At 39.9% G+C, this 27,996-nt stretch overlaps 1 protein-coding gene across 1 annotated transcript in view; it reads right to left on the bottom strand.

Moving 5' to 3' along the window:
- Positions 1–1,483: 1,483 nt before the first annotated feature.
- RAB20 (RAB20, member RAS oncogene family) overlaps positions 1,484–27,996 on the bottom strand; it is a 26,864-nt gene continuing 351 nt past the window's right edge. Inside the window, exon 2 of the mRNA XM_008635873.2 lies at positions 1,484–2,588. Within this exon, the coding sequence (XP_008634095.1) occupies positions 2,068–2,588 (521 nt within the window). The 3' untranslated portion in view covers positions 1,484–2,067. The remainder of the gene's footprint in view (positions 2,589–27,996) is intronic.

Here is a 27,996-nt window from a genome sequence, read left to right as displayed (position 1 = left end):
TCCTGAGGGAAGACTACATACTGACCCCTGGAATTTTGTTACTAGCTAGAAGGTTTCTAATTATACACATTTTCAAATACCACAGCTCAGGTGCTGTTTAGTCTTTGACAGACTGGTAAGTGTCTGCAAGCCACCAGCAAACCCAAAAGATCACAACCCTTGGTAAGACCTGTAACAATAGGAAATGAGGTAATGATTTTAAACCAAGGTAGGTGCAGACTAGATATAAGGAAGGCATTTTTACAACAAGGGTGGTAAAACAATGGAACAGCAAGCCCACAGCGGTGGTAGATGCCCCATCCCTGGAAATATTCAAGTTTCAATTGGATAGAGCTCTGAGCAACCTGACTGACAACCTACCAGCTCAATGCATGGAGGAGTGGACTAGATGACATTTAAAGATCCCTTCCAACCCAAACCTATGATTACATTATTCAATGTTCAGTGGTTTCTCTCTCAAGCCATTCTTCCCCACTACATGTGTACTACGAATTAACTTAAAAGCAGAAAATAAAGCTACTACTCTGCAGCAATTCGCTCAAGAGGATGTACTTCCAGAAAAAAGTACTTTAAATGTATTTAAGTGATAATTTAATTCACTATTTATTTAGGAATTGTCTCCCTATGTACGAAACAACTGTGATTTGGGTGGGACAGAGAGAGGCAATGAGAAAGCATAAGAATCACCAATGCTTGGTCTCAGACAATTCTAACAGAGGCATCCAAAGGAAGATGAAGGAGACAAGAGCTTGCAAAACTGAAAATATGCAAACTGCATCTTTAGGGTTTAGTGGTTGGTTGGTTTTGGGAGGAATGGGGCAGGGGGCTCAGGGGATGGGTGTGAGTGTGTTTTTAAAAACTAGAAGTTCTCCACTCTGTCTAAGTTCAGTGTGATCTCCTGGGTCACTACGTGCATTCTTTGTAGCTGAGAGGGCTGGGAAACTCTAGGAGCTGTGTTAAGTGTTACCCACTCCTTTTTACTGCAGTCAGGAGAGAAACCATGTACCTCATTACTGCTTCTTCGTGGGCCTTTTACTCCACAAAAGGCAGTTTCTTCCCCTCCTCCTGCATTAGCCCGTTTCACATCAGAAAACACCAGTCTTCACTTCCCTCCAGCTAGAGGTAATTACTACTCCAGGTAGTAATGTCATGCATAGCTGATAAACATCAAAGCTGCAGCTCTGCCTGAGAACAACTAAGGAGTGGGAAAGGAGACAGAATACAGGTACTGAACACAGTGATATTCCTACAGACACCAGAAAGAGGTTTTTACAAAAATTCAGACAAAATAAGATTGATTTCTTCCCCAAAACCCACCTATATTAAAAAATTACAAGAGAAAAATGAAATTAAAGAAAAAAAAAAAAAACACTTTCTCCTGCAACCTGCAATTAGAACAGCAAGAGCTGGGATGCTGCTTGTTAACACATGGAAGCCCGCTATGGAAGGAGAATTCACATTAATAAAGTCTCCAACTGAATAGTACATATCCACAGTGATTTTAATAGTTTAATAGAGTTTAGTTTCTAAATCATACATTGTCATGTCTGACATAAAAAGATTGAATTGATTTATTAGCTACAAATATAAATATACCTGAATTTTCTTTTTTGCCTTAAGAATAAAAAAGTACCATGTGTTCAATCTTCCAAAGTTAGAATCGTAAGGGAAAAGAAGATAATCATATGAAAGTTTTCAAGAGTACACAAACAGATCATTTACATGCAACATGAAATGGCAAGTCACTAAAAATCAGACTCTTTCAAATCTGTCCAAATGATTGTCACTACCCATTGTAATAACACACCATTTGTCTTCAGAGCCCATGGAAACTGGCAAGTCTTACTCCATAATTTCACTCATATTCCCATTTTTTTTATACACAGAGCTTCCCAGAAGCCTTTAATGGTCAGAAGATTTATTTGTTTCTATTTTTTTTTTTTGCATACACCGTTTTAGTCTATTTATTCCTTGACTTTTTCTTTCTGGTGAACTGCAAAGCAGTTCTTGCTCCTCATTTTGCTGGAGTGAAAAATCCCTCCCCTTTTCTTATGTCACATAGATGGTTCAGGCACAACAACCTGATTTTGTCCTTTTGGCTGGCTTGTAGTCCGTGATGTCTACAGTTTGCGGTGGCCCCTCAGCTTTCTGCCGTACAATTATTGGGACTACCATGTCAAACACAGTTTCAAAGAGGTAGTCCACCTTGTATCCTGTCTTTGCACTGGTCTCAAAACACATTTTCTCAGCTGCTGGAACATCCTTCTCATCTAGCATTTTGTATTTCAGTATCTTTTTATAGAGTGCAATCGCATCCTCTGCATGGACTTGTTTTCGCACCTTTGAGCCACAGCTGGCAACAGACTTCTCAGGTCTATTTTCATCCGGTGGTAAAGTACAGTCATCACTGAGGTCAACTTTATTTCCAACAATAGCAAAAATGCAGTCAGCACTTGCACTGTCTGTCAGTGCCAAGAATTTTTCTTCCAGCTCAGTCAGGCTCTGGAGGCTGTTCACGTCGTACGTGAGGATCACAGCAGCCGCTCCTCTGCAGTACATAGACCCAAGGCCATGGAATTGCTCCCGTCCTGGCAAAGGTTTAAACACAACAAATGTTAGCGTGCTGGAAAACACATTATTAACCAAGCAAAAGAGCTTAAGGAATTTTAAACAAATTTCACAAGTCTGGATGCAGCAGCGAAGGTAAAAATGTGTTATTTGTAGTACTTTCAGGTTTTTCCTTCTGTTTTTCCTTAAGAGAGCAACAGTGCCACAGAATAGCTCTGCTCACTGCTGGCTCAGTCACAGAGAAGGGAATCTGTAGAGACAAATGAGCGAGGAAGCTCATGCAGCATTCACATGTGCAGAGAGCAAAACAAAGCTGGCTTCTTTTTTATTAAATTGCATGCTAGTTGATTTATGTCACATTAACTACTACCCTGCTTGCACCTACAGATGGCCCATCCATCTACCTCACCATTTACAAACAAAAAAGTTCTACTGTTTCAGGTTCTGCTAGAATTTATTACTCCTATAAATTCAGCACACATTTTCAGGTACATCCAGTTCAGAAATCTGGATCAAAATCAGTAATCCACTTGTTCTTAGGTTTTGAAGGATTTTGTAAACTATTTAGTCTGATGCTACACACCCACAGTTCTCAGGAACATTGGCTTGACGGGAAAAAATCCTTGTAAATGACCGTGGAATAGGAAAGGCAGAAGAAATTAATGCTGAAAAATGCAGGTCAACACCCATTGGGAAAACACACCTGCACACAAACATGCACACTGTGAAAGGAACTCAGAATCTACGTCCAGCTGGGAACAGAACAGTCACTGCAGTAAGTCCTTTGACAAACATCAGGACTCTACTCCACAGTTTCCAGAAGAGACACAAAGTGTTCACCATTATCAGTAAAACAGATCTGGAAAACCTCAAGCTAGAACATGAAATCCAAATCTCATTGCACTTTTAATACTGAGTGAAACTGATAACTGCCAGAGAAACAGATTTGGAAAGGTGAAGAGCTCACTATAAAGAGAGGTAAAAGGAAGCTGGTGAGGATGCTTAAAAGTATGTGAAACATTTGCATGAGGAAAAATTGTGGGATCTCTCAGGCTGGTGAGTGATTGGAAAAAAAGGGTAGAAACAAATGTCTATAAATTCAGGCCTAATGCTGAGAAAGTAAATAGTTGCTCTTCAGTTACTTTCTTGTCACACAGAAAATGAGAATTTCACATCAAAAACATGCATGTAATTTTAATGCTTTCCTGCAAAGTGAATAATTGGTAATAGCAGTTATATGATATTGCAGAGGTCAAAAGTTCAATGAACAGCATTCAGAAAACCATTAGGCAAAGTTTATGGAAAATTGCTTCAGTGCAATTTTGTATAACCTCTGATTTGCTTTCCCTCAGCAAAAGAAATTCTTTAATTAATGATCTGGTATGTAGGAAAAAGGAGGTTTAAAAAAAAATTAATAGCTATACCCTTGTTTAGGTATGTTGAGTAAGGACAAGGGAGATTGGGATACAGGGCAGGGAGGAGGTCAATCCCTTCATGCTTTTTTTTCTCCAATATCATGTTAAAGTTGTACTTTCAGTTGCCCTGCAATTGAGTCTTTAAATGTCCCAAATTTTTCAATAAAGTTTGTGCCATGGCAGATTTTGTTTTCACCCAAACCCCGATTATACTGTGGTCTGGAAACCACAATGGAACATGTATCTCCCCATTCTCCCACTTCAGATGCCTAAGCCATAAAACGCAGCCCCCAGAATCATTTGCTGCAGCAACCAAGTACTAGAACAATACTATTACTTGTTTTATGGAATTTGTATGCTAATCTAATCTTGCACAGCATAATACAAACCATGACACTTTTACGTGGTAACTACCAACTGACTACTGCTGCAACTAATATATTGTGAAAAGGGGGAAAGAAACAGTAACAATTTACCTTACATACAGGATTAATTATGTCAGAGGAATTATGGATAGTCTCCCTTGCTCATCCTCACAGCACAATCAACAAGAGAAAACTGCACAATGTATTTTTGCAGCAGTTTCCTTGTACAGACCACTTCTGACACTTAAGGACTAGAACAACTCTAAATATGGAAAAAGACCCAAAACTACACAAAGTATTTAAACTTATATCTGTCCTCAAGGCATCAGGCAAAATAGTATTAGGGTGAAAAACTTACTGCATAAGAACAGCCATCCCCTTCTTATAGCCAGTTATTTTTTCCTCTGGACCCATCTGGTCCCACTCCAACCACACATTTTTTTATACAACCAGTTAAATTGAATGGTAAGCCCTGAATCCAACAATTTGGCCCTTTCAAAAAAATAATGGTAACAGAGAAGAGTGACAAAACTATCAAATAATTTGCAGTCAAAGGAATTGCAAGAACCACCAAATCAACCACAAAGGCACAACATCAGGGAAAATTCTGGAAACCAAGCAACCAAAAACTAATTTCCATTTTTCTTTTCATCTTTATATTTTGCCTTGTTTAGAGCAGTTCAACAGCCCTACAGCTGTATCCCTATCTGCAGCACCATTAGCTTTCCAGAAGCTCTTCCATCAGGTATACAAACTCCTGTTGGAGACTTCAGCCACTCAGAGACAGCACAGCCAACAGGCATTTTCAAAGTCCTATGATGGTTGTCATGAACAAATCAAAGAGTTTTGAGCCAAATGGACCTCAGTACCATAAAGTTCATAATAAACCTAACAGAGAAAGAAGCAGACCTCAATGTCGCTCTTGGAGCTCTCTGCCTGCCCGTGGCTGCTGAGAGTGGTATCCAAAGTAGTCCATGAAGTTGCTGTGGATGTTTATGAGAGCAGAAGCCAGATTTAAATGCTCCTTACCTGCCACCTCTTCAAAGGCTTTTACCACAACTTCTGAAGTGGCACAACTTCACACACACGCACTCTTTCAAGAAAATTTCTATCGAAAGAACTAGTTTTAAATCTCTCAGTGTTGAGCACATACAAGAATGTAAAACAGGCTGTTACTTTCAGGCTGCAAGGGATAAAACACAACGAATATTAAAGAGCTAAAACGGTCTTCGATAAAGTGTTGAAAAAAGTACTGTTTCTACTCTGATAGCACAGTCTGAGTGGCAGCACAACTCAGTTCCTAAGGTAAATATGTAGTGGGGGAAAGTACACAAAGGTGGGCTACACAGGCATGCTATCATTGCATTAAAATTGTACACGATCACAAAATTGTCCAGGAAGTTCTCAGTCCATAAACTAGGTATCTTCCAAGGATTATCACTGTGATTTAAGCAGTACTGTAATCCAAATAGTAGAGAGGAATTAACACAAACACAAGGAATCAGCTAGGTTTTGTCTTTCAGATTCTCTTTCTGCTTTATAAGAGTCTGAACTTGAGTATACACAGAGAGCGACAGGAACCATGCCCTAGGGAGGTAGCTAGAAGAGGAAAGAAAAGAGAAAGTATGACACCCATGACACAGCACAGAAATCAGTATCAAAAAGAAATTATCTTTAAGGATTCAGCTTCAGTAGATGAAGGTTCAAAGGGTGACACTTATGCTCTTGAGTTACCTCAGCAGGAACATTCTCAGGATCACAAAAGTAGACAAAGATCCCTTTTGAAAACAGAACAACATCTCCTTCTGTTTGCAGACAAGGCAGTAAAGTTGTGAGCGTTTAAAGGGCATCAGGGGAAACCATTTTTCTAGGAACTGAGATTTCTATTTCTGCACATATACCAAGATATGTAATTACTATCAAAGAACAAACAGTAAAGGTCCCTAAAGGTTTCAGGAAAATTCTCCTGCCCACTTATGAGTCAGGCTGTCAAGTTTTGACAGTGATGAAGTCAGAGTTCTTCATTACCTTGTTCAAGATTGGTATTTATTTCTTGTAGGTGGCTTTATCATATTTCCCTTGAAGTCAGGAGCTTTATTAAGAACTGCACTACACCTCTGGTTACTTGGGGATAAAAATAAAGCTCTCCATCCCAAAGGATTAACAAGGAGGACATAAGTAGGAATAAGTGGAAACATGAGTCACAAAGCACTAGAGAGTTCAATTTCTACTTGTCCAGGAGCTGCCCGAATACATGATTTCCTGATCTGCCAGAAAAATGCCAACATTTGGTTTTTCTTCAAGACAAAATTCCCCATGGAATTAAAGCCTCTGAGAGAGAGAAAAACTAAATAATTAAGTCAACAAATGCAAGCAAACAAAAAACTCCACCACAACACCCCCCGCTCCTCCCCAGAAAAAAAAAAAACAACCACCAAACACAAAATCAATTACAGTTGAGCAACTATAAAATTCATTTAAGCTCCACCTTCACCCAGTATTATACATTCACAAAGCTGCATTATAGAAGACACTTGCATATGTTGAAGTTTCAGAATGCAACAGATGTCTAGCTCTGCTAAAAAACAAGATGACATTTATTTTGTTTATACTCATTACTTAGATATGAATCAACATTCACGGCATGAACTGTGGCCTATTTTAGCAGCTTCTATTTAAGTTATTAAAATTAGATATGTATGTCTTGGCCAAAGCAGAATATAACATAAACATAGGAGAGTAATGATCTTAATACCCAAAGGGCTTCACTTTCATGATTTAAAGCAGAAAGAGCTACACATGGAAGAAGAAAATAACAACCACATGGGTTAAGTGAACAATGAACAAAGGAGAATTCTTTAATACAGCTCTCCAAAGAAAAAACATCAAAAACAGTCAAGAAAGTGGGCTCAAAGTAATACATTATTGAGACATGCTTACTCCACTTCTAAACACAATTTATTCTGAACTGTTAAGTCAAAAATCTTTATCTCATAATAGAAGACTTAAATTTGTGAAAGAAATAATCTCTTCCCTTAAATCTATGGAATTTTTACTTAATGAGCAAATACTTTGAGTTCTGAGGGAATCTGAAATTGCCAAGACCCTGCAAACATCCCCACTCTACAAACGTGAATTATTCTAGGCTTATAAAGCTCCTTCTGCGAAACAGCAGCTCAGTGTCAGAAAACAACCCACACCAACAAGGAACAATCATTCACTTCTCACTTAAGCAGGACAAGAAATCATGATCAAACTGAGCCCTGTCCTTCAGTCAGCTTTAATTATAGTACTGATTCCTTCTTCCTACCAATATACACACACAGTCCTTACCACAGCAGTTATTGACAAGCTTAGATCCAAAGCTAAGAGCCAAGCCTAATAGCATTTAGGTATTTATACTGCTGCTTTTATATAGATAAAGGAAATGTACTGCATGAGCTGCTTCTCCTCCCCTGGAGGCTGGCATTCAGGAAGGCAAATATACTCTGGACATTAATTCCAAGCACTACAAATCTCTTCCCATAAAAAAAGATCACAATATCCCAATGGAGGCAAGTCCCAGATTCAGAGGAACCAATGATGTATCTGGGCTGACGGCCACAGATGAGAAAGCCTTATGAACTGTAAGCAGTGAAGCAAAAGATGCTCTCCAATACATTTAACTCCATGACATTTGAATAAAAGGCAGATTTCGAGACTGCAGTGCACTGTTATACAGGAGGAATGTAACATTATTTTCCTGATTGGGAAGTGGCATTACATTATGTCACAATAATCTAGTCCCCACTGAATTCACATTCAGAAATCTTACACAATCTACTGGCAGACTATAAAATAGAATTCTATCCAATATTAAAAATTCAATTTAATAGATCTGATTTTTGCCTGGACAACTGGATAAAGTTACTCAAGAAAATCCAACAAGTCATCTAACTGAAAGCACAGAAAGTTTTGATAAAACAGGAAATGCCTTGGCACTATAATCCCAAATTTATGAGCTATGGTTCCACAGTATGACTTTTATCCTGAGAAATGAAGCTGTACCCTTCTACGTAAATAAAAATGTTAGAGATATTTTTTTTCTTTTTAGAAGTCTACCATCAGTGATCCAATAGTGTCTGGAATAAAACACATCCAAAATACATGTAAACTCTATTACTAGAGAATCCAAATTATGATAGAAATAAAAATCTAGGAAAAATACACAGAGATAAGTAAGTGAAGGGCTGTGAGAAAGGACTAATTCTTAAACACAATTTTTAAAAGAGCATGAACCTTATCTTTTTTCTTTGGAAGGAAACTTATGTAGGAATACTTAACAGATATTAATATATTCCACATGGAATAACAGGAAAATCTACAATAGGTTTCAGGAAAAGCTGGATGAAAATAATAGCATTACTAAGCATTTTCTAAGTCTTTTACTAGGGGTTCTGTCTCTAAAATAATACTCAAGAGAAAAAATAAAGCTCATCATTTATTTTCATTCCTTTACATAAAAAAGCCAACATCCTTGTGGGCATCTAAGTTAGCTATTAAGTTTCTGCCATGAGAAGACAACTACCCCCTGGAAGGCTACTCTACACCAGCACCTACCAGTGCACATTAAGAAATGCAGTTCACTCTTCCCCTGCTTTATCTAAGGGTACCAAAAGCACAAATTGTGTTGCCACACAAATAAAATAAACCACCACAACCTGTCTGGAAAAGGAATTAATTCAGAATATTTATAAATGAAAAGAATCACTAGCAGGCATCTGAAATAAAGAAAAATGGGATGCTTACTTACCAAAAATGGAAATTCCACTATACTTTATACCTAAGAATAGTAGTACATTTAATGAAAAAAGTTTTATGCAGATGTCTTTTAGCCTACTTCTTTCCTCTCCCCTTGAAGTATAACAACTAAACTAAAGCTAATTAATATGCCATAAATAAGATTTGAAGGACATGTTTCAGCAAGAACCAACAAATACGAAATATGTAAAGGACTTCGCATTAAAATTCTACCCACTTCACCTACTTTCTTGAAAGATAAGTCCTCCCTTAAAAAGGATTAATAACTTCACTAAAGTAATGCCGTCTATATTTCTTCACAGATTCAAGCTTATTGCTTGTTTAGAGCCTTTTCAAAAGGAGAGTTACACAAATCCCAGGATGGTTGGGGTTGGAATGGACCTCTGGAAATCATCTACTCCAACCTCCCTGCTGAAGCAGGCTTGCCTGGAACAGGTTGCACAAGATCATTCCAGGCAGTTTTTGAACATTTCCAGATAAACAGGATCCAAAACCTCCCTGGACAGCCTGTTCCAGTGCTCTGTCACACTCAAAGTAAAGAGGTTTTTCCTAATACTTAGATTACATGCCCTGTGTTTTGATTTGTGCCTTCTGTCCCTTGTCCTATCACTGGGCACTACTGAAAAGTCTGGCCCCATCATCTTGACACCCACCCTTAAAATTTGTATGCAGTGACAAGATCCCAGCTCATCTCAACCAGCTAAAATAAATGACAGCAGGAACCACTATTAATGTGCTTCTCTTTCTGGTTCTCACCAGCAAAAAGTGCTCATAATTCTATTTTGGCTGTGTTTCCTGTTTTTCTTTTTTGCTATATACCCCCAGAATGATTATAGGCCAATCCACTCAAGAAAGCCCTGATTTGTCAGGAGAAAAATCCCCTTTACACCCCTGACCTTTTAAAGAACATCTTTCCCGCGTCAAACTTGAAGTATACCAGCAGGTCAAGCAGTTTCAACCAACTCTTTAATTTTTATTAGAACATCAATTCAATTAACATTCCAAAAGTGATACTTTGGCACAATTCACATAAAACAATCCTTCCAAAGAAGTTCACTTAAATGGGCCTTTTATTGTTAGGACAAATAGCACACTGAGAAGTTATGCAAGAATGTCAGCGTGGTGTGCTGCACATCACATGCCAAACTCTGCAACATGTGGTTAATGATCTACAGAATCATCTGAGCGTTATCTGAAGAAGATGGGTTGTTGCAATATGCTTTTCTCCAGCAAAAAGGCACACACAAACCTCTGTTTAAGAAGAATGGCAAAACAGAAAATAATGGGATTGTTTTGCTACAGATTAGTTCTGCTTCGTAGTCTCCAAGAAGATTATCAATCTAGGCATGTCCTGGTAGAAGCTCCAAAATAAAAGACTAGTCACCACCTTTTTCTGATGTGTGGAAGAAATGCCTCAAAAGCCATGTGGCCTTAATTCAGAGCACACCTCCAAAGAACCAACAACTGAAACATGGGTAAAAATTTGCTGTGTTTTTTTGACAGTTAACAGTGCGATAGTTTGTGGAGAAACGTGCTTTTAAGTAAAAGCTTAATTTTCTAAAGGCAGCTAAACTAAAAGCAGATGCCTAGCAGTTTACAGAGGGGCCAATCAATCTGTTACATCCTGCAGAGCATTCTGAGTCACAGAGGTATCCAAAAAAGCCTATTACCACAGATGAAGCCTTCTCACCCACAGCTCAAATATAATAAACACTCCTCAGTCATCCTGTCAAATCCTGTATTATTCGGTCATGAATTACTTTAAATATACCCAGAAACTTTTTTAATCCAACCCTGAAGAGTAGTTTGTCCATCTTCATTCCACAACTGGTAGTGAAGGCTTGCATTTCTGGTTCCCAATAACAGACCCATCAGACACACTCAATGAAAGGAGATCAAGTTTACATGGGAGAGAATAGAAGAGGAAAGAAAAAAAAATCATGAAGGTAAAAAACATTTACAGAGCATGATCAGAGACCAACTGTAATCCTCATTCAAATCTGACCTCCTGCATAATAAAGATGATAGAATTTCACTCTGTCCTTGTCTTGTGACTTAGGAGGAATTTGTGTTCTATAAAGTAGCTAAAGAAAGGAAAGTTAGTATCCCACCAATAAGGCATTGGAGTTCAGCTTTCAGATTCTGAACTTTGATAGACCTTCAGCTTCACAAAGTAATCTGTTCAAAAAACAAACAAACTCCCCTCCCTCAAACACCAAACTAAAAAAATATCACATTCCCCAAACCCCAGAAAAACTCCACACTCCTCCTAAAAAGTATTCCCCTATGACTTAACCTCCTTCTTGTTAGGCCAGAGAAATGAGTATTTTTTCCACTCAGACTCTTTGCCTCTGGCATATTTCTCTAAACTAAAAACCATACCTGTAGCTCCCTTCTCCCACCTTTCCATATTGTTTTAATTACCAAGAATGCAAAAAGAGTCTCACTGAAGTTATAACGTTACTTAAATTCTTGACTACTTTTATCTCTTCCTACACTTGTACTTTTCAGAACAGCTCATAGGTTCTGGGACACCACGAGGTACCAAGAGCTTGGTTTGCCATCTACTACCAACTCAACGGACCTTGCAAAATATATTGCTGCCCAATGACTCTAGCTTAACCTGTTGCCAGCACCCCATAACATTAGTCTCTCTTCATTTGCAGCCTTATACATTTGCTTAGTGTATTTCTAGCTGCAATTGTCTTTTTATAGAGAGACTTATAAACTGAGTGCCTTTGGACTAAAGGCATATTTAGGGTTTCCATAACCAGCAATGCCTTCAGCTGCACAATGCCTATATAAAGGAGAAGAAATATTATCAGAGAAGATTCTTATTATCTACAAAATTTAGCCCATTAACTAGTTTCAGCTTTTCTGGAACTAAAGAATACCTGGAATCTGTTCTGCTACATAAATGCAAAATTAGTTTTTTTGCTGGCAAGAATAATTCAGGACTTAGCATTCTAATAATGAAACTAAGATGGAGCTTCTAAACTCACAAGAATTTTAATTTCAAAATAGAAGTTCCCATAGAAACACCAGTATGCTTTCTATCCAAAGCTATCACATTTCATAAAAACATGAATATGCTTTCTATCTAAAGTTTTAAACTTCACCATATTATGTCTAGCAACACAAAGCATTACATAGAGACACAGAAAACCTCCTAACCACATCACATAGCATGTTTTTGCCAACAAAAACTTTGGCTAGACCGGCATAAAAAAATATATATTTGTAGCTAAAGATCCCACTGATGTCTCTACAATCCTGAATAACTTTTACATTTAGCCAGATAGATTTACTTTCTTCAAACCATTCATTTTATTTAGTTCTCTTTATATACTGCATTCATTTCTTAAAAAACAAGATAACCCCGGAAGATTCAAGCAGTTTATGTATTTTCAGCTGTCTGGAAGGGTAGTGCCTTGTAAAAGATGAACAGAACTAACCTTAACCCTGCCAGACTGGCAAGTGTACCAAGAGTTCATCTTCAACACAAACTGAAAAAACAACACCAGTATTTATCTATTTCTCTCTGAAATCTCACAGCTGTGAAAGGAAACGTTTTATCTAAACACTGATACCTGGCAAAAGAAATGAGAGCACGAGAGATTGATGGGACATTACCATCCTGTCTACGAGCAAATGCTCCACCAGAAATCTAGCATCAACACCATGTCTACTGAAAATGTGGCAGGGTGCTTGAGAGTTAAATTTATGAAACTAGAAAAATAAATCTGAGTAAGTAAAAAGCATTGATGTAAAATTCTTCTGAAACTATGTGTCTAAAAGAAAGTCTGAAACTGCTCCTTAGAAAGAAGTGGTCATTTGGCAGCTTTCCTTAAGGAAAATATGATTGGAAGCAAATCATAAGGGGGGGAAAAAAAGAAACCTTGGATTTACTTTGGAGGACTTCTGCAGGAAGCAATATCACTGAACACTTAACTGGAGCAGCAGAGCTTGATGGTCAAATACTGCTCAGCAGTAACAAAGAGGCCACTTACAGCAAAGGGCCGTACAACAACCTGACCTGGGCAAGACACTCACTTCTGGCCTGTGGGAGAAGCTTTTCAGCTTTAACACCTGCTGTAACACCAATTCATATCCTCAAAGAAAAGTACCTTCTACAGAAAACCAATTCATTTTCCACAGGGTGAGTTCTAAAAGCAGCTGGTTTTTCTTTCCAGTACCTGAAAACTGATACTTTTTCCTTAAATTTACAATTCCTTTCTACAGGGGTAAAGGCACTGCAGATGACCCCACTTCCCGACACAATTTCCAAGCAGAGGGTGTTGCCAGGTCCTTAACTTCAGAGTCACTCAAAGGAGACCTTCAAAGCCCACACTCCCTCCCAAAGCTAGCTCTTCAAACTGAGAAGCAGGTCCTTAGTCCTGCTTAGGCAAGAATGCGTGGCCAGGTGTACTTTAGCACAGTTTGACTGGCACTGCAGGGCCAGGAGGTCACTCCACACTTACTGGATGTTTTATACTGCTCAACAAGGAACTGGCAAGTTAGCTTGGTGCGCTGGTTTGGCTGGGCCATAGTTAATTTTCTTCACAATACCCAGTATGGGGCTGCGTTTTGGGATTTGTGTTGCTGATTTGGGAAACTGCATAGATAACACAGGGATATTTTAGCTATTGCTGAGCAGCACTTGCACAGTGTTAGGGAATTTCCTGTGTCTCATATACTTCAATGCATATTTTAACTTCAATTAATACATAACACATACTTTAACCAATATGTACCTTAAGAAAGAAATCTTGAGGACACACAAGCAGGCTATCCCTATGTGCTGAAAGATGATGTAGCCTACCTGGACTTCAACAAAGCTTTTGATACTGCCTCCCGTAGCATACTGCTGGAAAAGCTGGTGGCCCACGTCTTGGAAAAGTGCACTCTTTGCTGGGTTAAGAACTGGCTGGACACCTACACCCAGGGAGTGGTGGTGAATGGTGCTGCATCCAGCTGGAATCTGGTCAGTAATGGCATCCCCCAGGGATCAGTGTTGAGCCCAGTCCTGTTTAATATCTTTTTTGATGATCTAGATGAGCAGATTGAATCTACCACCAGCAAGTTCACAGACAACACTGAGTTGGGTTGATCTGCTGGAGGGTAGGAAGGTTCTGCAGAGGGACCTGGACATGCTGGATCAATCAGCTGAGACCAGTGGCACAAGGTTCAACAAGAACAAGGGCTGGGTCCTGCACGTGGCAACAACAACCCCAGACAGAGCTCCAGGCTGGGGACAGAGTGGCTAAAAAGCAGCCCAGAAGGAAGGGACCTGGGAGTGCTGGTCAACAGTGCATGTCCCATGAGGAGAGGCTGAGGGAGCTGGGGTTGTTTAGCCTGGAGAAGAGAAGGCTCAGCAGGGACCTTATTACCCTCTACAACCACCTGAAAAGGAGGTTGTAGCCAGGTGGGGGTCGGCCTCTTCTCCTGGGTAACCGGCAACAGGACAAGAGGACATAGACTTCAGCTGCACCAGGGGAGGTTTAGGTTGGACAGGAATAATTTCTTCACAGAAAGGGTGATTAGACACTGGAATGGGCTGTCCCTGGAGGTGTTTTAGGAAAGACTGGACAGGGATGGCACTGAGTGCCATGGTCTAATTGACATGGTGGTGTTCAAAGGTTGGACTTGATCTCAGAGATCTTGTCCAACCTATTTGATTCTGTGACATCACCCAACCTGTGAGGGGCTGGGGGTGCACTAGAAATTGGGACACAGCCAGGACAGCTGGGCCCAACTGACCAGAAGGATATCCAACACTATATGGTGTCATGCTTAGCAGATAAAGCTGGGGGCAAGGAGCAGGAAGTGGGAAATGTTCAGAGTGATGGCATTTGTCTGCCAAAGTCAACATTATACATGATGGGGCCCAGCTTCCCTGGAGATGGCTGAACACCTGCCTACCAATGGAAAGTGAGGAATGGATTCCTTATTTTGCTTTGCTGGTGCACACAACTTTTCTTTACCCACTAAACTGTCTTTGTCTTAACCCATGATTTTTCTCACTTTTACTCCTCCAGTTGTCTCCCCCATCCCAGTGGGGCAGAGTAAGCAAGAGGCTGCTGGGGGCTTAGTTGAGATTGCCCTCCTAAATGTATCTCAATAAGCACTTTGAAATTCTACCACTCGTCAGCATTCGTGCCAGCTCTCAGCAAAGAATTGTTAAGTCAGAGTCTGCCCACTACCTCACAGACAAGAAATTCTTCCTGTTTTTTTCATTCTTTATTCCTGTTCTAAGCTGAGTTACGTTTTTCCACTTCCTCATTAGATACTTTGCTATAGCCTTAGCTCTTTACAACCTCTTTTTTTAAAATCAAAATTCCCTATAGGATTTTTTGCAGAAGGATTAACTACATACATACCAAGTCAATCGGTACAATACACTATACCATGTTCTAAGTGAGGAAACACCATAAACTTAATAAACATTTTAATTAAGGGCATTGACATTTTAGAGAGGACAAAAAGTTTATTGTTACTCATTGCACACCCTCTTTGGATTAAGTTTTGTATCCAACCATACATAAAATCAAATGGTCTACTCTTTTAGAAACATTCATTTTTCCATATTATCACTTTAACCCCAAACACATTATATGCACTTCTGCCTCCTGGCTGTCAGTCATTTCCCTTCTTCCCAAGTATAGGAAACCAAACCATCAAGAAGCAGCTGTAAACTCTTTTGTGCACATCCACCCAATAGGAGTCACACACAATAACACAGTAAGTTAGCTTTCTTTCAGACCCACAGGAGAGCTTCAGAGCTTGTTGCCCAGAGAGGCTGTGGGCATTCCACCCCTGGAACTGTTCAAGGAGAGGTTGGATGGGGCCCTGAGTAAGCTGATCAAGTGGGTGGTATCCCTGCCCATGACAGGGGAACTAGATGATCTTTAAGATCTTTTCCAACCCAAACCATTCTAGATTCATTTACAAGAGCATTAGCTATAGCAATACCTATATTCCATCAAACTCACTTTCATGATAATTCTTTCCATTAATATTTCAAAAGCACTAGCAGCAAAGACAGGCCAACAGAATCCAGCCCTGCCTCTCAGTGCTCCACTTCAGGGCCATCCCAGGACACCAGCCAGAGGCTTTTAAGAACCTCAGTACATAGGCAGTTTCAGGGATCTCCAGACTGTTTCTAGCACAGCATCAGGCCACCAGAAGCAAGAGTTTTTTAGCCTTCAGAAATCAGTCTGGAAGGTCACATATCTCTGGGAATGCACCTTCCAACCCTACCACACAGCCAGAGACCATCCTCTTCTTCCACAGCTGCAGCACAACTTTGTTCAGTACAGGAATTGGGGCACTACAGTGTGGAGAGGGACCCAAGTACACTAGCCATGCTTCCTTTTGAAGATAAAATTAATTACTAGGCTTATACGTAGACAGCACCTCAAGCATTATTTCCATAGATCTTTTATCCTACTAATATGTTTGCAGGTTGATTAGGAGTAGAGGACAGGAAGAAGAGAACTGGAAATACTTCTAGAGGCCTAGCTCTTACAAGACTGTAGTGCAAGACAGCAGCTAAGTGCTGGTATTCATCACTGATCACTACTAGGTGAGGATGGGCAGGAAAGGCACCTACAAATGACAACATTCACATTCCAAAAAACAGAGTCCAGGTTTCACAGGAACACATTTGAGAGCTGGCAGGCTGTTTTGTCAGAAGTGACCTCCTGTGTCACATGTTTCAAAAGTGAGGAATGGTTTTTGCACACGTAACGAATAACACAGTTCTCCAAAATGCTTCAGGAAGCTCTGGCTATCAGATCAGTAGCAGGTACCCACAGCCAGTCTGCCCCTCCAGTTACTTGGCAAGTGCCTCTTATTTAAGGTTAAACCATCTTTTGGTGAAATGGAACTGAGGTGCAGTGGATAACTATATGGTAGCTCCTGATTTGTAACATTGTGTTTAACTTCAAACCAGCCTTCACTAGCAATTTGAAAAATATTTAAACTTTGCTAAATGTGTAGAAATAAAGGCCATGGATCTTGCAAAAGAATGAAAAAAGTTTACCGTTTTATTTTTTTGAAGAGAAACTCATACTAATAACATGGGACATAAAATTAGGGTCACTCATTATGATTTGTTTCAATGTTTTCAATGACTTATAGGCAGGTTCTCAACTAAGAACACAAGCAATGAATAATTACCCTTGAAGAAAATTACAACTGCTTCTACTCCTTACCAGCTACCACCAGTTTCTACTCAGTTGAAATCATCTTCACTGGGTGCTTCTAAATAGTTGCTATTTGTCAAAAGCAGGAGGCAGTGCTGGTTATCCAGTGGGCTGCCTTCAGCAAATATCAGAAGTGGGAGACTGTGCCAGACACAGTGCTGCTACCTGGGTTTTGTGGGGATGTATTTAAAACTTCTTCAAATTATTAAGATAATTTTATCACAGGATGTGTGACTTGTGTTTTCAGAGCTTACACTAAGATAAACAGATGGTCTTTACATTTCCAGCACTACTTCCTTTTAATTCTATTTCCAGCTTCTCTGCCTACACACTTAAAAGCATACATGGTATCCACAGTTTAGCAGCATTAATTTGAGAATTATAGAACTGTAATCAGACAAGAGGCATGGTACATAATCAACCTCATCTCACTAATGTTCTCCAACCTGGTACAAAGGAAGTACCACTAAAAATCATAAACAACTCAGTTCTGAATTTTCTGAACAAAATATAAAGAGCAATGTTACCACTGTCCAGTGTCTGCACATTCAACCCTCATGCCAAGAGGGGAAGCAACTTACGGAAAAGGAACTGCTTACTGATTTGCTTGCACTGCATCCTTTTCTTTCATAATTCGGCAGTATCTCTAGGTCACAAAGTGTTCTGCCACTCAAAGAGAAGATAGACACCAACTATTCCACTTCCACTGTGGTTCTGAGATGTGAAGTGAAAAAAGAAGTTGAACACGACAATGTTGAAAAGTCACACAATGCTAGAACAGGAAGGGAGATAAGGGAAACAATACAAATGTCATACACACAGCTATCTGCTGCAGGAGGGAAAGCTCATGTCTTAAAGACAGTTCTACAGTCTCATAAAAGTAAGAAGCAATCATACTGGTAGGGATTGGAGCTGAGTTTGAGAGATTTTTAGTTTCACAAAATTAGAGATTTAGTTTTTAAAAAAGCAACAGCCTGTATCAGGAAGGAAAAAAATTTTAAAAATACATTCACTCTCATTATACCAGCGGGGATTTTTTCTTTTGTTTTAAAACACCTAAGTCTCACTTGCAGCTAACCACAAGATTTGATGGTCCCTTTTATGAGGCTTGGAAGATGCTGACTCAACTACACAGAGCTTTTTCTTTCATTTATTTTTGTAACTATAAGCCACTACAGATTCAGGTTATTTCTCCCTTTTCTGAATGAACCAAAATCTTTGCTTTTTTTTGAGAGCAAATGATAGGTGGAAAATAAACAAAAAACCCTCTAGAATATTACCGAGATCCTTATTTCTACTTTCAACGATTAAGAAAAGAGCAACAACAGATTTATATGTCCAGATCACAGACGTCACCATGAAGAACAGAAGCTGAATTTTTGAGGCCTTTCACAACAAAATCTCACATGTTTAAATATTATATATGACTAAAAATTCACAGGTAGTCATCAGCTGCAGAATGCAAATCAAAAGTTTTCCTGTTATTTGAACTGTACTGAAGACCATTATTTTTAAACTAAGTATGTAAGAGTGGTTGGATGGCTGGACAGCATCCTTTCTCTGTATTTTTTAAGAATCTCCTGAAGTACAAAAACAGTAGTTAGGAATATTAAATCATGTAACAGAATATAGAAAATAGGTCATTGTATTAAAAAGAAAGGCTGAGGGAACAGGGAGAAGTATCTACATCAGATGCTCACACAGGTCTTTAGGCTCTCAGCACAGATTGTCCATGAACAGCTTCTTGGTGGCCCATGCAAAGCCAACTTCAATTCTCATCTGCTTCCTAAGAGATGGAAAGGTATACTAGGAAATTCACAAACACATCTGATGATCTATCTCCCTTTAAAAACCATGTTAATAAGCACTCTTCTCGATTTGTTTCTTTCCACACCTACCTAGGTGTGGAAATCTTGAATGCTTATTGAGTTGGTTGCTCTAAAGGAAGCTATCCTGAATCTCCTGTGATGTAGGACGGCAAACTACTTACATTAAGAATTCAGATTAAGAGCAAAAACCCACTCATTTCCTTTGACCACCTCTGCTCTCTGCAGCACACTTGTATAAGTGAAGTTTAATCACCAACCTGAAATCTCATTTCCTAGGCATATCTTCAGGTACTGAATATGAAATTACAGTTAATCAAGCACAGGAAAAGGAATTTATCACAGCTTTGATGTCTTTTGATCAACCCCCTGGATGTTGTACCCAGTGTTTCCCCAAAAGAAAGGAAATCATTCAGACTTTGAAGACAAAATTATTCTTTCTGTTCCATAACTTTTAATGACTCCAAATGTATCCACCACAGGCTCAGTGTCTTTCTAGATGGAGACCCAGACAAAGGTTACTTGTTTGGATATTTTGCAATAGCACAATGTGACTCAAATGAGGGATTACTAAGTGTACCTTCAGTTCAGGCAGTAAAACACTGCCACTTGGAAGCTCACATGGCCAGTGGCTTCAACATGAGACAGCAATTGCAGTGAAGCAAACAATTCATCTAGATATAAATATCAAGATACTTAAACTAGCCAATAGAGTATCAGGAGAAGCTCAGCCAAGGCACTGTGAGGCTCGTTATGAGTCTCCTTGGTTTTGACATTTGTGTCACCAGAGTGTACATGTACAGAGGTGGAACTAGAAATGTACTCACCATACATGAGCGCTCAAAGTAGTAATTGTAAAACAACTACCGGCCCTACATTTGTATTTTAGGTATCCATTGTCCCCTTCCTTCCAAATGAGAGCAAAAGTTCATTGCATAGTCAATAGAAAGACACCACAACCCTGACTGCCTAAGTTCAGGCACCTAGACATACTAATTTTAAATACCTATTTGTTTTTCATTATGGAATGTAACTGGTATCTCAGGGAAACAAAAAACCCAACACACACAACTGAGTCAACATGAGTTACCTTGCACACGTTCATCTCTACATTACAGCTTATTAAGTTTTCTGTTGTTCTGTGCAATGCTATTTACTCAGCTAGACAGAGAACTACCGGGAAAAACATCTCCCATCCAATCCCTGGGTTTTCCCCCCTCATGCTCAAACTGAAAGAGCTGTTGTTTCTTAGACAGCTCAGGTATACATTTCACAAATACTAAAGTCAAACTTAAGAATGCAACAGGGCATTAGTAACTTGTTTTCTTGCCCAGAACACCTACGCCTTTACATATACCCTCTAGGACACCAGTTTAACTGAAGCCAATAATCCAGTTCTTGGATACCCTTATTTTCTCCAGTCTCTCCTACCAGCTCCCGATCCACCAGGAAGACAATTTTCCATACACCTGCAATTTTTGTCAGCAGCTTTGCCATTGCATTTACATTGTTTTACTTACCATTTTTCTTGTTCATGCCTCCCTCCCTCATACATTTTCAGTACTGTCACAAAGCAGACAGTCAGTACTTAAACTAATCTTTCAGCTGCTGAGTCAATTTTGACAGACATCTGCAAAATACACCTCTTCCTTCAGTAACCAGGGAAGGAGAATGCAATGCCAAAAGCACAAACTCTTCATTATGAAGACTCTCAGTATTGCTCCAGCCTAGAATCTGACTTTTTAAAATGCCATATGCAATCAGTTCAAGAACCTGTACCAACTCAAGTCCTCTCGAGGATGCCAAAGTTGCTCATGTTTGTTGAGCACAATGCCTTGGCATGATACTGGACAGCTTTAGCCAGGCACACATCTCAGGTCACTGATACTACTCAGGGAGAGTCCCACTCGAACTATTGGGTAGTTTCCCACTTTGGCTAGAACAGCACAGCCACTTTGCGCACTATTATTAAATACCACACACAAAGCAGGGATTTAATGTGGGGGCTGGAAAGGTAGCACAGAGGTTCACACACAACATTTATCTTGGCCTGTACAAAGTTCTCACGAGGTGCCATAACCTCCCCATTAGCTTGCCTCTGCAAGTCAGTACTAAAATTACACATTAGAAATAAAATTCTGCTTTCAAGAAAGTGAGTTAGCTATAGCTGAATAAATTGTGTTACTTTTGTCTTCTGTCTCTTTTTGATATGTATTTTTCACAATCCCCTCTGACAAGGTATTTCCATATTTTTACTTAATTTGCATACAAAAGCACTTTCAGCTGCAGTGAATTTGTTACCTTTGACTTTACTTGTGTATCATTGTATTTTAAATTGCTGGACACAGAAGATATAACTTCCTCCAGGACCTTCCCCAGGCTGTTCATTATTTCTTCATATTTTTAATCACCTCCCAAGTTATTCTGCTCTTTTCAGAAAACGTTCATTGCAAAAAAAAAAGTAATCCAGTGCACTGTTTCACAACAAAAAAACCATGTTTCAGGGATGGTCTAAAGCTTAAACCTTTATTCCTTCCTCTGAATCTACTTCAGAGGCTTTAGATAGAGCTCACTGACAGTGAACTCTCCAGGAATTTCTGTCCCTTCAAACCTCCACTCTCACGGTTTCCTTTTGAAGATATGAAAATATACAGCCTATAACCATACACAGTAATCTCAGGGAAGACACACTATGTGTGTATGCAGCACTGGTCCTCAGCCATCATTGTTTTACATACATCAATTATGAACAACTAATTAAAGTCAACATAATATTCTGCAAAATAATTTTCCCAAGGGCAGAAAGGAAATAATTTTTTTTTTAAAAATCTAAGACTCTTGCTGGTAACTAGCCCCCAAGCCGTGACTCACCAGCAACAAACCTAAGGCATTTTATTCCCTATAACTTCCAACTTCTGTGTTGTTTAGTTCTCACCTCTTGAGCACAGGTACACAGCAGCTTTTCTCACTGATGATCCCTGATGCCCAAAACAACACTTTTTGAGGTGATATCCCCTGTGTCCTTCCAACAAGAAACCTCCTCAACTAAAGATACTTCATTACATATTCAGCAACACTCAACCCCAACTGCTGCCAGAATTTCATCTGGTGTAGAAAGGCACATGCATCAGAGCCCTCTTTGGCTTCAACTAACCTAACTCAATCATCTCATCTGCAGCTTCTTTTCCCCTGCTGTAATCCTCTACTTCCAAACGTCAAAACCAGAAGAATATCAAGCAGAGTAGCTACCATCGGTCTACACTTGTGAGGAAAACATGTCACCTAAATCCTCCTTTCTTTGTTCTGTTTCAATATGACGGGGGATCATGTTTCCTGCTTACCTACTGCCAACTCCATACTGGACATCATATATTCCACACAGGGGAATGCTTGGTTCCAGCTTCCTGGGCTGATCTCACACTCTGAGGACCAAGCCACACCCCATCCCAGGTTTCCCTTGAAAGCTAGGCTGAGTCACTGCCTTTACCAAGAAATGAAGTGTAGCTGCACCAGGGGATGTTCAGATTGGACATCAGGAAAACATTCTTCACTGAGAGGGTGGTGAGTTACTGGAACAGGCTCCCCACAGCACCAAACCTGTCAGAGTTCAAGGAGGTCCCTCTTGGTCATGTGGTTTAATGGTTTAGGTTTAATAAACCTGCAAGTAGCCAGGAATTGGACTTGGTCTTTATGGGTCCCTTTCAGCTCAAGATATTCTTTGACTCAGTGTGCACAAGGAAGTATTCATCAACACAGATAAATTCTGGGGAAAAAAAAAAAAAAAAACCAAAAAAAACAGAAACCCACAAAAACCTCAAAGCCTAACTAAGCAAGGGAGGAACCTAATCCTTCTTACCAGGGGGAATCTAACACGTCTTACCAGCTAAACATTCTCACCTTGCCCGAGAAAGCTCAGCACAGGCAGCTGCCGGCACTGCAGCCTATGAAACCCCAGCAGTCAGAGATCAGAAGCTGTGAGCAATTCACACGTGCTCACCAGCACCGATAACATCAGACATCAGCAAACCAGTCACAAGAGGCCTAAGCAGTCATCGGGCAGATACACTGCAGCTGACCCAAGGCACAGAACAGCCTTTTCTAGGCTGCTCATCTCCTTTGTCCCTAACTATACGAGCTCTGACAACAACAACAAAAAAATATATATACACACATATATATCTATATCTATCTGAGTATTCATAGAAGAAAAAAACCAAGTCAGTCAGTGTTGATAGCTCAAAATGAGAGGAAGGAAAAGAAGAGAAGTTTGCTTTCCCAGTTAACCTTTATGGTTCCCCATTATAATGCTGCATGAATATCTGTTGGCAAGTTCAAAACTCAGCCTCTTAAAATAGAATTACAGGATCCTGATGTGAACTTTCTAAAATACTGGTCATTCATTTACCAGTTGGTTGCTCTAATACCAAGCCAGCAACACAGGGGACATGACCACTAATAATTAAGAAACCTTGTTGCTGGTGTTAAAAGACCACTTATCTGTCAGATGAACAAATGTCAACTCAAAGAGACTGAAATCTAACATACAAAGAAAGTTTTACCTTTTGGAATACCAAGGCATCACAAAACATGCCTGAACAACCAAAAGACACCTACAATATCATTAGCTGTAGCCAGTCCACACATTATTATTCCAAGTTTAATGGTGGAATAGGACCAAGACCCTCAAAACTTCAGGAGGTTTTGTGCTGCCAGACATAAAAGATTACATGCTAGCTCTGAGCTACACACCATCAGCACCCAGCAGGAAGTTTTAGTTTACTCCACAGCTGCTGTCAGCACTGCCTAGAAGATATATATATATATATATACACACATACACACACACATATATATATATCCATGTATATACACACACAGATATATATATATATATATAGCTTTGACATCCTGAGTGTCCAATCCCCAATTCTTTCACGTGAGCAAGTTCTTCTCATTGATGATGTTGCTTACTTTCCTTGCTCCAGAAAAATACTGCTTCAAAAAAACTATTACAAAGGTCTCAAAGCATGTACTCAAATGCTTTCGAGACTAGGCCTCTATCCAGCAAACTAGTTCTTTAAAACATGCTAAAAGTGTACAGTTTCTTTTTTTTTGTACAGTTCATGCTCTCTTTTTTTTAGCACCTTTGAATTAACTGATCCAAAGAGAAAACAAACAAATGTAATTTTTCACATCAGAATATAAGAAGTAAATAATTCTATGCACCAACCACAAATACAACAGCAGCCATGCTAGGTCAGAGACAAGACTGTCTATCCAAGCCTCTGACAAGGGAGAAACAGTCAAAAACAGATGGCTAGGACAAGAAGAGCTCTGAAACATGGCAAGCATATGATACTTCTCCCAAGTATTCCCCATCTGCGGCTTGTTTCCTTGACTTGAATGCAACTTCCAAATAACTTCTCTCATAATCATCAAATTGGAAAACAGGAAATGTGGAACTATTTGCCATGAGCATTTATATTAAAAAAACAATCAAGTTTCACAACTTCTGCACACCCAATTTACAGGGCTTGTGGATAAGAACATGAAAGATTTAGACTAGACTAAGCAGCTGATTTTTCCAAGGATAAGTAGCAGTGTGAATGTACAGGTAAAAGAAGAGTCCTCCCTAGAATAACTGATTTACACTTCAAGTCTAACTTGGTAGAACAGGTCAGGTGTGCACACTGTGATTTCATGAATGATAACAGCACAGTACATTTTAAGCACTTTGGTAAGCAAATTTAATTCTTCCTAGGAAAACGAGATTTTTCTAAATATCAGAGCAGGAAGTAATGCAAAATCAACAGTGATTAGTGAAAATGATAAGCATTTTAAATAATTCAGAAAATCAGAAATAAAACTTGTCTAGTACTAGTATCCATACACACAACTTTTGATCCATCACCACTACTGCAGATATTCTCGTCAATCCCTAAAGTCTAACTGTGCACAAACATCACTTTGTATTACAGAAATGAAGCTTCAGTATATTGAAGCTTGCATTGTTACAGCCAAATGCCTAACCCATACCAGAAACACAAATAACCATACAATCTGAACTGCAAGTAAAATATAGGGGACTTCTATGGAGATAAGTCCCCAAAATAATGCTGATAAGTGACAACAAAAATAAACATGCATTCACATACTAAATACAACATGAATGGAGAAAATGAAAAAATATGCATTCCAGTTTACCTTGTTTAATTATGAATTGAACTAGTACAGTAGTTACTACCATGCAACCCCTAATTTTTGTAGGCCAAATTTTCCATATTTCTACATCATACATAGTTTAAAGTACTACTGAGGTATTAAGACAGACATCCTGAGCTGCCACTCAGTATTTAGGTAGGCAGGATGGGTGCAAACTTTGATCCATGTTTTTGTCATTGCTGTGCTAAAGAATTTTAAATCTCCTGGATGATTGATTGTTGCTGGATTTCTCTACATATCTACACATACATAATTAAAGAAAACAATGTATCAGTGTTTGGTAACTCTATAACTGCTTCACAGAATTCAGTAGTTAGCTACATCAGGTTAATAAACAGACAAGAAAAGCTAAATTTTAAACTCCTTAATACGCATGCCAAGCTTACTTGGTAAGCCCACCTGGTAGAGATAAGACAGTGAGACCACAGAGAGATAAGAGGTGCACACCAAGGTCTCCACACACACTGAGGCCCGCAAAAGCATAAGGTCCGCACAAAATAAAAATAATAAATAAATAACACCGACTTTTGAATCCCCTTGTGACTTAACACCAGAGTTACAGTGTCAACAAGGTCCCTTACTTCTTCACCAGGACAGCAGAAAGCACATATGTGCCCTGGGAGCTTCTATTTCTCCCAAGATTAATGAGACCTGTTAATAAACGAAAGCCCACATGCCCCAACTGTCCAGCCCAGTTTTGGCAACTTCCATCGTTCTGCAAGAGCACCAGTCAACAGGGAGACAGTGCAAGAGCCCTTGCTCGCCTCTGAAACACAAGAGAGGGGCACCCAGGCTCAGTGCTAACTCCAACAACAGAGAAGAACAAGGAAGACACATTATGCCACCCCTGGTACAACAGAGCAACACTTTTCAATTGCTGTTCTGCAGATACAGGTTCAGCAATTCTGCTCCAGAAGTCCTGCTGAGCAGCAGGGACTTCTTCTGCAGAGCTGTGCAGTGGCCCTGCTCCAGGCAGCAGAGGGAATTGTGGCCACTGGGAAAGCGATTGTTGAGCTCTAAACACTTGCATTGTCCTGAGACAGGTAGCACCTGGGTGCTCCACCTGGCACATGGAGATTCCACCTCTGGAGCTTTCCAGATTCCACACACAACTGGAACCTGATTCCTCAATTAACACAGAATAAACTACTGCAAAAAGAGTAAATGACTGAAAAAAGGGGTTCTAAAACCAGCAGATGAGCCTTGGAGGAACTTTTTTTATTATGCATACTAAAAAAAAAAAAAAAATAGAAGGGTGTAATGGAAATTACCAAGGAACAATCTCACCAAGACAGATAGTTTTTTTAATTGAAATAAGCCCACTGCTAATCACCCACGGGGGTCTGGCTTACTAGAAACAAGTAGCAACTGCCCACAAGAGACTCCCCATAGTAAAACACATCAATTCCAAAATTAAAGTAGATTTTTTTAAAAACGATGGCAAAGGACATAGAAAGTATATTTAAGACAGAGCTACTGGTAGAGAGCTTTCACGATAGTAACAGATAACTAAATAAAAGAAGCAAAAGCTCTTAGACACCTCCTCCCCACACTTCCCAAAAGTGTTTCTGTATAACTTTTCAGCAGTTTCATTTCTCCCCTTCCTCCTTCTCAATTCCTGACACAGGAAAAGCCATTTTGGACTAGATTGTGACATGAAGTGACACAGCAAATGAACTTCCCTCCCAAATTTCGTCAAGAGGAAACTGGAATATTGCACGATGCTGCAGCTCCACAAGGACATATAACCTCCATTCTTCATGCTGCCACTAGCCAATTTTTAAAAAACCCGCTAAACATGAAAACAAACAAAAAACAAAACAAGATTATATTTCCAAAGAACAACTTAAAAGCAAGAGTGTCCATTGACTTCATTTTGCTGGACACTCTGGTCCTTCACATGACAGAGCAGAGCTTCCTGACTTAATAGTCAAGAGCAAGACATTCATATGACTAAGACCACAAGCCACTTCTCCAGTCTTTGCCCTCCCACCTCCTCCACCCCAGGCCTCCAAACCACAACCCACACCGACTCCTGCATCCCGGAGATGCTGCCTGCCACAACAGTGGGACAGCCAGCCCCTTGCTGCTATCCCAGACAGAGACTGCCGGCAGCCCACGCTCTCTGTGCACCAATTTCTTACAGCTGCGGTGAAGGGGAACGCCACGTCGGAAGGGCTGGCAAGCAGCACAAGTTTGGAAGCCCGAGTCTGACACCAGCTGATACCTAACTCAGCAGTACACAACGAGAAGGGACGAACAGAAGCCATAACCTTTCTAATGCCTGACTGAACTTGTAGTCAGTAGCCATCTACTCGGGTAAAAGAAAGCAACCAGGCACCGCAATCCTCCCTGTACATCCCTATTTCGCAAAGCGATTCCAAAAGTACCAGAGATGAGCAGCTGTAAGGCCCCTTAAGGCCCGTCAAAACCGTGTCTTTTTTCAGACTTTGTCCTACTACCAAACCCTGTTTCAGGCGACTGACTTTACCGTAGTGCCGAAACAAGGCGATAAGCACCAGGGCAGGTTTCCCGGCGCCGGCCGCCCCCACCGGGGCGCCGCGGGGGTCACCGCCCCATCTGCCCGCCGCCT

This window comes from Corvus brachyrhynchos, unplaced genomic scaffold (assembly GCF_000691975.1).
Source record: "Corvus brachyrhynchos isolate BGI_N302 unplaced genomic scaffold, ASM69197v1 scaffold83, whole genome shotgun sequence".
Taxonomy (NCBI): domain Eukaryota; kingdom Metazoa; phylum Chordata; class Aves; order Passeriformes; family Corvidae; genus Corvus; species Corvus brachyrhynchos.
The sequence above is the reverse complement of the archived record's forward strand: the minus strand, read 5'-3'. Positions and strand labels throughout refer to the sequence as shown.